General features: G+C 35.1%; 1 protein-coding gene across 2 annotated transcripts in view; it reads left to right on the top strand.

The window, feature by feature from the left end:
- The window catches only part of LOC136866168 (uncharacterized), a 169,252-nt gene that overhangs the window by 33,829 nt on the left and 120,716 nt on the right, over positions 1–14,707 (top strand). For both annotated transcript variants that reach the window (XM_067142898.2, XM_067142897.2), the window contains exons 2-3: positions 10,078–10,220; positions 10,321–10,614. In XM_067142898.2, coding sequence (XP_066998999.2) covers positions 10,085–10,220; positions 10,321–10,614 — 430 coding nt within the window. In that variant the 5' untranslated portion in view covers positions 10,078–10,084. The remainder of the gene's footprint in view (positions 1–10,077; positions 10,221–10,320; positions 10,615–14,707) is intronic.

Here is a 14,707-nt window from a genome sequence, read left to right as displayed (position 1 = left end):
ACACCATAGGTCTGTATTACATGTGCGAATTTCATAACCTGTCAGTAGTACCATAATGTGTGGAATACCGCAAGTCTACGATACTTTGATTAGTACTGCACCATGACAAATACCATGGTTCTACTTTCCAAGTGATAAGTACCATTATGAGAGGCCGATAACCTATATTTTGGACCCCTTTAGCTTGCAAGCATTACCGATTCAGTATTGAGCTATAGGAGCAGTCCCTTGGTCAGTATTACTATTGTTTTCCGTCAGTTTATGAGACTGAGGCATTGCGGGTCGGCTCCACTGATTGTTTTAAATTCATATCCATCCATTCATTTTTTGTCCTCACGCTTTGAATTCTGGTCAGTAGGGGATTTTATTTTTTCATTGCATTTCGTCTCATTTCGTACCATCAGGGGCCGATGACCTAGATGTTAGGCCCCTTAAAACAACAAGCATCATCATCATCATCATCATCGATCCTCAACAGCTCTGCCATCAGCCGTCATAGTGGCCTAGGCATCACTGAAGAGGTGTACTAGCAAAATGAGTGGGGTAGTTTCCCGTTGCTTTCCTTACCAAACCAGAAGTTGCTATTACATGTCACTCTGCCAAGCCCACCGAAATGCATGCATCAACCTTTTCACACCATTCATAGCAGGGACTGACTGCATAAGGAATGGCATTACTATCATCGCTCATACCTCGGTCACTTTCACATTATCAAAGCCAAGGATAAGACTGAGACAAGTCAATGAAAGTAAAAAAATTGCTCTAGCCTATACCTTCTGGTATAGTGCGCTGTAACACTAGGTCCCGCCAGCAAAGGCATACGGTAATTGTTATGAAGTGGTTAATAGTTCAGTACTTTGAGACTTCTTGAAATCATATAGCATAATAACTATCCCTAGTTTAGTGTATAATCTAAATAACCAAATTTGAAAGAAATACCACACGAGGTATGAGTTTTATTCGCATGATACGAAAAATATATGTATACTGAGTCGTTCACCACCCCCTTATTTTTTACGGAGGTAGGTAACCCAACTAACGCGTATAATATCATAGTCATACGAAAAACATTAGTATCTGCTCCTTGGTATGGCCTTAGTACAACTATACAGTTTATATAATGCTCACGAATATGGTAGAAATCATTAACAGCAGTGTTATTTCTATTATTTAAACTATAATGAATAGGTAAAACGATCACAGCTGTGAATAACACTGTCTTACGTTTGGTCAGGAAGTGTCTATAAGAACTACAACATGCTAGGTATGCAGCACGGCTCGCGGTAGCTAAGGTGTCTAAATCACGTATCACTGCTATTGTATCAGCCAAGCTGTATGGTAGTAGGTTTGATTCAGAGGCTGGTACACCTTTTTTTTGTCTTTTCCCATTAACGCTGCTTACAGTGACTGTAATATAGCCACATGTTATCCTGTTCTAAAGATTGAATTTTTATTTGGTCCTGAATGAAAAGGACTATTTTTATCCGATGTTATGAAGCCAGGTTGGACTACGACATGATGGTCTATAGGCAGGAAGTAGGGTACCCTGCATATTCAGTGTAACAAGTGTTCGAAATGTTGACCACCTTGCTTTATGCAGATTTCAGCATGACATTTTAAAAAAATTCTTGCATGTTGTAACATGTCAGGTGTAACAGCTTGCATGTCTCTGTGATCAGTTGTCAATGGTGACCAGAATCTTCAGGCTCCTGTGCATACACTACCTGCTTGAAGTGACCCGACAGGAAGAAGTCAAGTGCTGTTAAATTGGGTCATCTGGTGGGCCAGTGAACAGGGCCGCCCCTTTCTATCCATTTATTTGGATATGAAGCACTACGAATACATACATGTGGCTATAACATATCTTTCATTACATCAGACAAGTATTATTATTATTATTATTATTATTATTATTATTATTATTATTATTATTATTATTATTATTATTATTATTATTAGCGTATGGCAAGGAAATTATATAAGTTACATAATATACAATATATACACAATAACAAAAAACATTGATTCACTTCAGGCATTAGTGCTATCTGTTATATCTGAATGTCCAACTTTTCAATCCACTGTAGTACTTCCGCTTTCGGAGATAGGAAAGTCTTCCAATCTACCTGGATAAGCCCGTAGTTGACACTCGCTTATACTCTGCTACCAAACACTGCTGCAACCTTACCAAACAGTACACAAAACGACAAATGAAAAAGCACAAACATCAAAATGAAAACAAACACAATACTTACCGTAAGGGCAGTAGCACAAAATATGAAGCGTGGAGGGCAAAAGCATGAATGAAGAAAGGCCAGGACCTTCCTCTAACGTTTAACAGGTTGCCAGGTCAATATTACTAACTAGTAAATAACACACAAGATTAAAGTTAAAATAAGGAATATTTACTTAGTAAATAAAATTTGAAAATCGGTATAATATAGGAACAATTAAATATATATATATTCCTTTTTCTTAAAAAAATTGAAATGCAAATAAAATAAAAGGGAGAAACAGTATTTTAAACTGAAATTTAAATTAAGATGAAATGAAACTGACAACATGGCACTTAGTTGGGTATTAAATAGACCTAAGCGGACGGGTAGGTTGACCCGTTGGGCAATCCGCATCTCCGCCTTTAATTTTGATGTTCGCCACATCCATGGTACTGAAAATGTTGTAGCTGATGGATTGAGTCGGATGTTTGGTGAAAAGACTCCCGACCATTCTGATTTTGATGTCAATTCCCTTCCTAACCATTCTGCATGCCAATCCAATTGCATTAATGCTATCTTGACTGACTCCCCGTTGCTGTTCCATGATATGTCAAAATTGCAAGCTAGTGATCCTGAAATTAGTTCCATTGTTAAACAACTTGAAGATGGTAACGTTGTTAAGCCTTATAAGCTTGTTAACAATGTCCTATGCTGCAAGGCTAGACATGACAATAAGTACAAAATTGTGTGTCCTCAAATCCTCATCCCTGAAATCTTTAAGTATTACCATGACTCCCCCATGGGAGGACATTTAGGTGTTTTCAAAACTCGTCAAAAGATTTGAACGCATTTCATATGGAAGAATATGGATTTTCACATTAGGGAAATGGTCGAAGCTTGTAGACTGTGCAGTATAAGTAAACCTAGTTTGAATACCCGTGTTGGGTTGTTGTCCTCATTTCACCCTACTAAACCAATGGAGAGACTGTTCATTGATTATGACGGAGTGTTCCCATTAAGCTCTAAAGGAAATCGATTTGCACTAGTGTGTGTTGACAGTTTTACCCGTTTTACTTGGATTTTCCCGACGAGAAAGATGGATGCTCAGACTACTATATCCTGTCTCAATTCAATCTTTTCTTTATTTGGTCCTCCTAAGTTTATTGTGTCTGACAACGCTAGATCTTTCACATGTAACCTGTTTAGAAAATTCTGCTTTGATCTATCCATATCTCATGTCACCACCACACCTTATTACCCCAACCCCAGTTTTGCTGAAAGAGTTAACCGCAACTTACGTGCTGCTCTCATTGCATACCATCATAACCATCAATCTAAATGGGATTCTTGCATTCATTGGCTTACTTATGCATTTAATTCTTCAGTTTACGAATCTCATGGCCAAACACCCATGTCTTTAATGCTTGGATTTACCCCATTTTCCCCCATCTCTAATGTGTTTAACATTGATTCTCTTCTCCCCGATGATCCAGATCCGGAGGAGATTCGTAAAACCCTAAATGATTAAAAATTCAATGTACAACTATATTTGTAGGGGTATTAACATTCTTTCCCCAACACTTCTTAGGATTAGCTGGTACAGAGCTAGAGCTAAAGTTGTTATTTCCTATGATAATGTGCAAAAGAAGTATGACAAAGGACGCAGGCCTACCAATGTATCTGTGGGTGACACTGTTTTTGTCAAATCTTATCCTAGTAGTAAAGCTGTAAATAAATTTTCTACTACATTAGCAGCTCGTTATCACGGTCCTTGTATGGTATTAGAGCTCTTAACTCCAGTATCCTTGTTAGTTAATGACCCTATTGCCAAACGCATTAGACGTGTACACTTGAGTCAAATTAAGCCCACTTAATCATCAAAATTTTGTAAACATATTTATGGTCATGTATACTTAATTTCTTTCAAAATTACATTTAATAATTTTGTTCATTCACAAGATACATTGTCAGATATTACTATTGTTGACAGACCATATAAATCATTGTGGTTGTAAGCTTCAAGAGACATCGAAACTTATACATCTAAATTTTCAACAGTATCCTCCTTCAAACATTTTCGAGTGCTACTTTGTTTTGGCTGTTCGAGTGATTAGTTATATGTCATGCCACTACGCCATTAATGCGTGTGTTGTGTATTTCGACCTGCAAAATTATTTACGGTCTTCTGGAACATTATTCTTTGCTCCCACATATTTCGTTGCAGACGGTTTTGCGCACGCCCTTTTCCAGCCATGCAGTTATTTTAAGTGAGCAAGAATGTGTGTAATACCTATGGTTGCCTACTACACTCTGTACTGGTATGATCACCTACTGTATCATGTACTGTCAACTTGTGTGGTGTGTGATGAGACGCTGGCCACATTGCATCCCATTCTGTTCACACTCAACATGTTTATCTGCTAGTATTGTGTGAAGGTCAACTTTCCTGCAACCAAGTAAGACCATTGCTTGTGATTTGGACTTGAAAAATTTGGTGTGTCTCTTCCTGTATCCAACGTATGACAATCTGGTTTGGACTTTGAAATTATACCATATGGCATGCTATCCATGGCTCTGAACTTGCACCTCCCCTGTGTTCTGGCTTCAGGAGGGGAGGCTTGTAACGTGAATATGGGAACTAATATTTATTTGGCATAATGGAATTACTACTTGAAAACACCTACGAATATTTATTTATGTCTCTGGCATGTGTACTCGTGAAACGAGACGTTATCTATCGTTCATTGTTTGAAACTCTCATCTAGTTGTGGAATTTTCCATGCACACTTAATTCAAACTATTTCTCTTATTGTTACGTATTTGCTGGATTAATCTGAGTGGGTCGATTTTGATCGATGGCCGTGCGCCATGCGCAGTGTGCAACTTTGATGACTGGGAGCAGATGTGAACTTTCGGCATGCTCAGGGAGAGCGAGCCACTCTGGCTGTTTGTTGGAGCGTTCAACATGGCTGGTCTTAGCCGCACTCGTAAAAAGACATCTTGGTGCAGTGGGAGAGTGCTAGTAATGCCGAATTTCTCGTCAGGATAAATGTGAAGATGTCAGGGCTTCGCCCTTGATCTTTTGAATATGTATCGTGCTCGAATCCGTATGTATGGTACTAGTGTAAGAAGAAAACCTTGTGTGTGTATTAACTGCTAAGCAATATGGCAAGTATTGGTATTGGATAACTCTATTTAAGTAAGTACTGGAAAAGTCTGCATTATGCAAATGATCTCGTACTGCCAAGGAGCACATACTTCGAAACTTTGGTTCGTTAATTAAAAACTGTAAACATCTGGAAACAAATTCATTGTATCGGTTATACAGTAAATTCGTAAAAGTATGTAACTAATTATGTGGGAATTTGGAATCGCTAGTTATGCGTCTATGAGGTTGTATTTTGTGCGAGTTGTTTAATCTTACTTTGTTGTGGTTCGTACCTTGTTTGCCTACCCATTCTTGAGATGTTTATTGTTATTATTATCGTCGAGATTATTATTATTATTATTATTATTATTATTATTATTATTATTATTATTATTATTATTATTATTATTATTATTATTATTATTATTATTATTCTGTTATTTCCTTTCGGTGTTGATTTTCCTCCCTAATATTTTTCTACGTCGTTTGTAATTAACTTCTATCTGTTGCTATTGCCTTCTTGGCGGATTATTTGTATGTGACCGTTATTTGCATTGTTCGGCCTTTAATTAGTGACACCTCATGTACGTATTCTAGCGTAATCCAAAGCCCCCTTTTGTTCTACATTACCTAAGCTGTAGGCGAACTGTTCAACAAAAGTTAATGTTATTTCTAACTATCACCTCTTGCGTAAATAATATTTTCTTTTTTTTTAATAACGTCAAGTCTGTGAAAAATTGACATTTGCTGGTCGATATTTAACTTAATTTATGCCATTTTCTTAACGTTTACTTGTCACATACTACCCATTGTTTGAGTTCCTTGCCTTTGTGGATTATTACGTAATGGTCATCCCTTTCTTATCTTATCTGATGACACGTTATTAATTTTGGTGGCTTTTGATGATTATTATGAGATGATGGCTTGGCGTCGGTGAATGTCACCCCTGGGGTGTGCTTCGAGTTCTATTATTATGTGGGAACATATTATGTATCTTTTCCATTGATATATTTTATTTGGTTGGGATAGTTTTCCACCTTTGTTTTATTATAATTTAATCTGGTTTCCTTTAATTATGTAGATTTTAATTCGCGGTTGGAGCCACTGATTTATTATTGTACGCGTATTATTGTGTGTACCTTTGCGTGTGTCCTCTTATTCGTTAGTAGTGTAGCAAATTTCAATTTTAAACAGTATTTATAGTCGCGGGCCCGCATACTGATTATATTTTATATTTTAAATGAATTTCCATGAAATAATTTCCTAGAGTTATCGTTCCAAGGTTTCTGGTTGCAACCAGTTTTTAAAAGAAAAAAATTTCAATGTTTCTGTACATTAAGGTAATGTAATTGAATATTTTATTTAATGGTATTAGTTATGAATTTTCCAACTTAAATTTTGGTGGAAGCCTATGTTAATGTCAGCTTCATTTGATCTTAATTTAAATTTCAGTTTAAAATACTGTTTCTCCCTTTTATTTTAATTGCGTTTTAATTTTTTTAAGATAAAGGAATATATATAATTGTTCCTATATTATACCGATTTTCAAATTTTATTTAGTAAATATTCCTTATTTTAAATTTAATCTTGTGTGTTATTTAGTAGTTAGTAATATTGACCTGGCAACCTGTTAAACGTTAGAGTAAGGTCCTGGCCTTTCTTCATTCATGCTTTTGGCCTCCACGCTTCATATTTTGTGCCACTGCCCTTACGATAAGTATTGTGTTTGTTTTCATTTTGATGTTTGTGCTTTTCATTTGTCGTTTTGTGTACTGTTTGGTAAGGTTGCAACTAGAAACATTTAAATTCTAATTAGCTGATGTCAAGAATACTGCTGACATCATCATTTGCTTTTATTCTTTTCATTTTCAGAATTCATTCATTGATTTTTTTAAATATAATTTTGCTTTATGCTTAGTTTGTTAAGAGAGGATGGTCGCCCAGTTGTAATTCCTCTGAAAACTACAATTATCACCACTATCAGGTCAGATCTTTTTTTTAATTAGCGGTAGTGGTGTTACTAGAATAGACTACACCTGGTGCTTTCACCAAGATCCAACCGCTACTTGAGTAGCTTAATATCAAAAATGGGTATCTGACCCTACAGTTACTTAAAAAAAAAGGAATGAGTGCATCATATTATAAGTTCCTTGCAGGTAGTGGGTATCTGCAGGGTTTGTATCTACATGGCAGATGAATTATATTTTGATAATACTGTAATATCTCAATAAGACACTCCTGTTTATGAATTATTTATAGAATTGTTTATAGAGAAATAAACAACATTGAGGATTGTTCAGAATTACAAAGGGACCTTGAAAGTATCCAACAATGGGTTGAAGAAAATAATATGAAGGTTAATGGAGGCAAATCAACTGTTACAACCTTTACAAACAGGAGCTTTAAAACTGAATTTGAATATACTTTGGATGAGGTAGTTATCCCAAAAGATGGCAAGTGCAAATACTTAGGTGTGAGATTTGAAAGTAATTTGCACTGGAAGGGTCATATTGATGACATTGTTGGGAAAGCATACAGATCATTACATGTCATAATGAGACTACTTAAAGGATGCAACAAAGAATTAAAAGAAAAAAGTTACTTGAGTATGGTTCGTCCATTATTGGAAAATGCAAACAGTGTTTGGGATCCTCACCAAGAATACCTAATAAAAGAAATAGATAGTGTGCAGAGGAAAGCAGCAAGATTTGTAACAGGGGATTTCAGGAGAAAGAGTAGTGTATCAGAAATGTTAAAGGAACTTGGGTGGGAAACTTTAAGTAAGAGAACGGAGAAAACTAGACTTACAGGATTATATAGAGCCTATACAGGAGAAGAAGCATGGGGAGATATCCGTGAGAGGCTTCAGTTGGAAAATAATTATATCGGCAGGACTGACCACAAATATAAAATTAGAAGGAATTTTAGCAGAAGCGATTGGGGTAAATTTTCATTCATTGGGAAGGGTGTGAAGGAGTGGAACAGTTTACCAGGGATAGTGTTTGATCCTTTTCCAAAATCTGTACAGATATTCAAGAAGAGAATAAACAGCAACAGAGAAAATAAATGAAGTGTTAGAGGGCATTCGACCGGTGCAGGTTATTGTAAATAAAAAAATGTGTGTGAATAAATTAATTCCATCCCCTGGTCTAAGGAGTTTGGACAGCCAAAGTAGGGGACTGCCTGTAGGGGTGAAGTACAGTGGGAACTTCGAAGGCCCTGGGACCGCTACGGTAGCTGTGAAGGCCCTTCAGGAACCCTGAAAAGTGGTGGCAAAAGGGGCTCTGGTTAAGACGCAGCAGGTCGTTATGCTACTTAGGATCCAGAACGGGTAAAAAAAAAAAAAAAAATAGTAAATAAATAAATGCAATGTAAATATTAATGTTATACCAGTTTTATAGTATCATTTGAAGCAATTCCACATACTGTATATCAGTTGACTATATTTGTAAGTAGTACAGGAGACATTATAATTAGAATTTTGTAAACAATATAAATTTATTAAGGATGAGCTGTGTGTTTAATAGAAAACATTGTTAGCGTAAATTGTATAATATTGTATTATAGGAAAAATTTTCTTCTCTTGTTAATTTAATATTTAGTGCTTGACAATAATGTATTTTAGTGTACCATTTGCCACCGAGGTAGACACCTCATTTGCAAATAAAGAGATTTTGATTTGATTTTTAGATTTGATTATGTTATCCCAGGTAATACGCCTGTTTGGCCCGGTCCGTAGACATTTCCTGTAGGGAGCCATTATACGATGCCCCCTTATATTGCACTTCACTCTCATTTAAGACACTCTTTATTGAGGGAATATTCTTTGGTATTTTTAGCAAAGTTCAGAAGAAATGAAAAATTTTACTCCCCTATCACAAGTGTACCTAGAGGCCTGAGAAAACTGTAAACTTTACATGGAGCTGAAGGCTAGATAGAGTATTGACATTCAGACCTTGCAATCAGTTTATCTTAATCTCATCACGGGGAGTGTGCATTGTGTACAGAGTGCATAGAGGCGAGGAAAGACCAATTTAGGATTTCTTAGAAACAGTTTGTTCCATATGATTTTAGAAATTGTGGACAAGGAAGTGAGAGAAGAAACCTCTTCATCATATCCCTTTCTGGTTTACCTGGGCATTTCTAAGATTGCCTTTCAGTTATGTTCAGTGTATTGAAGCTTGTCTGCGATTATGAATGTGAAAAGGAAGGTTTTTTACTTATTGGATAAATTGGACATTTTGCAAAAGCATGATGAAAACACTAATCTTAACCAGAAACAGCTTGCTGAATCATTAGAAATTCCATGGTCTACATTAGGAAGATTCAATTATTGCAGCTGTGACATTAGGAGGATGTAATACTGTAACTGCAATAGTGTGTACTGTATTTTATTTAACTGCTGTATTTCAGTAAAATGATAGATACATCAGTGTATAATCTCCTTTACAGTGAGAAACATACAAATGACATAATTTATTGCTTAGTTTCCTCCCACTTAATTTGTCATCTCATTTAATACACAATATTCTTGTGGTCCCTTGGACAATGTCTTATCGAGGATTTACTGTAATTAAAATAAGTCTGATAAAATATTACTGTAGATGTGAGGAATATACAGTACCATGCGCTCATTCTCTTATTTTTTTAGTGACTGCATTTATTCTTTGACTTGGAAGATCTGCTTTATTTTACTCTTCATGTTTTCTGCAGGGTTGGCATGGAAGTTTGTCCTCAATGCTGCAACACTCTTAATACTGCGAATTGCCGTCTGGTTCAAGATGCTTGTGGACATAAGAAATGCCGATTGTGCTTAGTACTCGAGGAAAACGGTTGTGTTGCTTGTTCAAAAACAGGTAACTATTGTGGAACATTTCAAGAGAAATGTATTTCATCCGAGCCATTAAGATGGTCCTTAATAATTAAAATATTTTAAATCCGTATGTATTGTTACAGGAAAACCTAACAAAAATGTTGAAGATTTGTCAGTATCTGCATCCAACTTCAGTGACTCCTCATATCAGATTCCAGATGATAATGAGATAAAGTTTGAACTCTTTAATGGACTTGTTAAATCTGATATTGGTAAGTCAAGTAAGGCTGCAAAATGTGAAACGTCTGAGGAAGTCGTTGGGAATATAAAATATGCTAACGAAGCTCAGAATGATGGTGACAAAAATAGCAAAGCAGAGCGAAAAGAACAAAAGAAGAAACCTATTGAGATTGGAAGTCATATTACTGTTATACCAGGTATTAGAATGTTTACATTAGGCTTTATTTTCTTAATACAGTAGTTTAATGATTTATTTTATAAACTTCAAGGACTGAGTTACTGTGCATACTGAGAAAACCTATACTCAGTGATTTAAATGTTTTATTGTTTACAGAAATATGCATTTTACTGGTTTACTGGGCGAGTTGGTCGTGTGGTTAGAGGCGCGCGGCTGTGAGCTTGTATCCGGGAGATAGTGGGTTCAAATCCCACTGTCGGCAGCCCTGAAGATGGTTTTCCGTGGTTTCCCATTTTCACAGGCAAATGTTGGGGCTGTACTTTAATTAAGGCCACGACCGCTTCCTTCCAACTCCTAGGCCTTTCCTATCCCATCGTCGCCATAAGATATATCTGTGTTGGTGCGACGTGAAGCCACTAACAATTTACTAGTTTACTTTCCTTTTTAAGAGGTAGGTCAAGGTGATAAACATTTGGCATTTCTGTCTACAATTCATAATGTCCCATGTGAAGCAGTGAGGTCCCATAGGCACATTCTGCATCATCCTAGTTTTTGAACATCCTGTCTATGTGGTAGTCTGGATGCTAAGTGAGGAGTATATGGAGAGTATGAGAGTAGGGGTTATGTACTTAATGTTTCAGTTTGCTTGAATTATGTTGTGTTATTTTTGCCACATGGAATTTAGTGCTGTCTGCTAAGATCAGAGGACGCTTCCTACTGGTCAAAGTTGGCTGCTTTTTACATAACTTCTGGTGCATTTCAACAATTTTGACACAGTACATGGTAACAGTAGTGGTGTTACTAGGATAGACAACACCTGGTGCTAATCACCTGAATACATTGAACGGCATCAGCTTTGGTTACATGTTATAATTCTCATATTTTGGTCCGTATTGAATTGTACTATAAAGTCAAAGAAATATTAAAGTTTATTTATTCCACCTATTCAGTACATAAAAAGTGATTTTAATTAAGAATTAAAATCTGTGAATAAAATTATAGGGACATGTTTCGCCCTTTATTTAAGGGCATCTTCGGCCTTAATCTCAATCTGAAAGATAAAAATCAGGATCCTGATTGTTCTTAATTGTGGTTGATTTTTAAAAAAATAAATTACAAATGAATGTGAGGATGATGTAGGAAATATGAGCGAGATGGTTGACAGTAGTTAAGATATTCTTAAAAATAAAGTCTTAATAAAGTCTTACAAACAAATAGTCGTAATTTATACACTTTACCCTCAAAATATCCTTAATAACATCACAGTTTATGTATTGTTACAAGAAATGATCTTCATAATTAATCTGTATTGTCAACACTTTTGTTCACTTAGCTGTGGGAATATATGTGAGGAAGAAGTCTTTTAGTATTCAGGTACGATTTGGGCCCATATCAAAACTAATAAAATATGGCTGAGAGATGAAATTAAATTCTTATACAGGAAGAAATCTTTACTAAATCTTAAATTATATGAGGCTCATCTTGAGGTAACCAAGTTGTTGTCCATTGCTTAATGGTATCTTTTCCAATCCCACATTGATGATAAATTATGTAATGAACTATCCAAAAAACAGCAAATATTAGTTAGAAAACTTAATTCCCTAAAAAACTCCAACTCTCACAACAAATTCAAATCAACCATCACACCCTTAAACACTTATGAACAAATTCATCCACCAGTCATCAATTTATGCAATGTGCAATTAGGTGATATTGAAAATTCAATTTTATTTAAAGGCCCATAACATAATTGGCCCAACGTTAATTTATTCAACGTTGCCACAATTTTAATCACCGAATCTGAATTAGCCATTAATAAAGCTGCTATTGACAAACAAGATGAATTAAAAACAGAAATTAAAAAGAAAATGAACCACATTCTCCTACAAGATAACAAATACATTTACCTATTTTCTCATAACACTTCTAAAGAGCTTTCCGTTAAACATCATCATTTATTTGCTCTTAAAAAGAAAATTAATGACAGTAATCTTAATATCACCAAAGCTGACAAAGGAAATACTACCATTCTAATGGATAAAACTGATTACATAAACAAAACAAATAATTTCTTTTCTGATGGTTTCATTTCCATAGTCAAAAAAGGTCCTACCCAGAAAATTCAGAGATCATTAAAACAAACCTTAAAGAACACCCCCTTTCCTATTCACAGACCAAGAGAAAAATAAATTAATAAGCATGAATCAAAGTTTCCCTACAGCTAAAGCTCTTCCAAAAATACATAAAGCTAATGTACCCATTTTTCCTATAATTAATTTTAGGCCAAGCCCTTTATATAAAATTTCACAATTTATTCAAAAATTTCTCAGAAATAATTATCATTTATGTCCAACAAATCCATCATAAACACATCAGATCTAATTAATAAGTTAAGTAATTTCAATATCCAACCTCATCACTCACTTCACTCTTTTGATATCATTAACATGTACCCTAGTATACAAATATCCAAACTCTACCCCATTATTGAAAATAATTTAACTCAATACAGTCATCTAAGTAAATTAGAAATCAAAGATTTCATTTCAGTTTTGAAATTAGTCCTAGATAACAATTTCTTCACTTTTGACAATGTCATATACAAACAAAAAGGTTTGGCTATGGGCTCACCTGCTTCAGGCATGCTAGCAGAAATTTACCTAGATTTCTTAGAACACAACAAGATTGAAAATAACCTAAATTTTAATAATATTCTTTTTTGGGTCAGATACGTCGATGATATCCTAGTTATTGTAGATGAAAAAATTTGTAGTGCGAAGTCCACTCTTCTAAATCTGAATAATATAGACCCCCACATTAAATTTACACTTGAATCCAAACTAGAACGAAAGATTAATTATTTAGACCTAACCACTGGAAATACAACCTCATTAGGTTATAAAATCTTCAGAAAACCTACTCAAACTAGTACCGCAATCCGTCACGATTCAAATCACCCAATAACCTATAAACAGACTACTTACAATAGTTTAGTTCATAGAGCTTTCACTGTTCCAATGTTCCAACAAGATCTAATATATGAATTAAATACCATTCATTTTTACATAAAATAAACTTCATTATAAAGCCCGTATTGTCGTGAGTATACGTTGAAGGTTAGGTCAAATGTTCCACCTTTACAATACTAAGATTCTTTATTAACTAAATATTTACATGATTTTTAATTATATCGGGACATGTTTCGTCTACCTTGTAGACATCATCAGCCATAAAAACTTTTGAGAAAAAGCTACAAGGACAAGGACAAAGTAACACATTAAAATAATTCGGGTAACCGAATATGTCATTTAAAATGGTGAAGAATTCAGAACTGTTTTGAGCACAGCACTTAAGAATATCGTTGACATTAAAATTAAAATTGTCCACATGGGATGATACAGTAAAAACTTGCGTTAAAATTCTTCTTTTTTGTGTGATGTGTTAATATATAATATTCTGTTATGTCGTGAAGGCTTGATAATGAATTGCACAATGTTCATTCCAATAGGATAATAACGATGTATAAGAAATACAGCGAGCATATGTTAAAGCCGTCTTATTGGTGTAGTATTGGCATTTCCTGTTGAGAAGTTAGGTGGAAAATTTGAACGTGATGACGTAATGTGGAATGTGCAGTAGAGGGCCCTAGAATAAGAAAGATAGCTGTTGTTAGTGTTAAAATAGGCAAGTTTTTGTGTCTTGAGATGTAAAGTAATGAAAATGAGAAGTGCGGCACATCTGATTACTTACGTTCTCGCCTGTCTGACAGCGACTAGTTCAGTGTGGAAGCCTGTGGTTGACTGAGAGCGAACTATGGAAGAAATGTTTACATAATGGACTCATTCCAAATTTTTTGAAGTTCAATCAAAATAAGAACAACAGTTCTTATTGGCACAGAAAAACCCAATCTAGGTCTAATTCATTATGGATCAGGAATGAAATTAAGTTTCTACACAGGAAAAAATCTTTACTTAACACAAAGTTATATGAAGCACATCTGTTTGCTTCGTCCTCCCTAACCCCTCTAGAATGGGATTCTTTTCAGAAATTCGCTCTTACGAAGATAGAGAATGTAATTGTCAAAAAACAGGCCACTTTAGACAACAAATTCA

The sequence above is a fragment of the Anabrus simplex genome, chromosome 3, assembly GCF_040414725.1.
Source record: "Anabrus simplex isolate iqAnaSimp1 chromosome 3, ASM4041472v1, whole genome shotgun sequence".
NCBI classification, from domain to species: domain Eukaryota; kingdom Metazoa; phylum Arthropoda; class Insecta; order Orthoptera; family Tettigoniidae; genus Anabrus; species Anabrus simplex.
The sequence above is the reverse complement of the archived record's forward strand: the minus strand, read 5'-3'. Positions and strand labels throughout refer to the sequence as shown.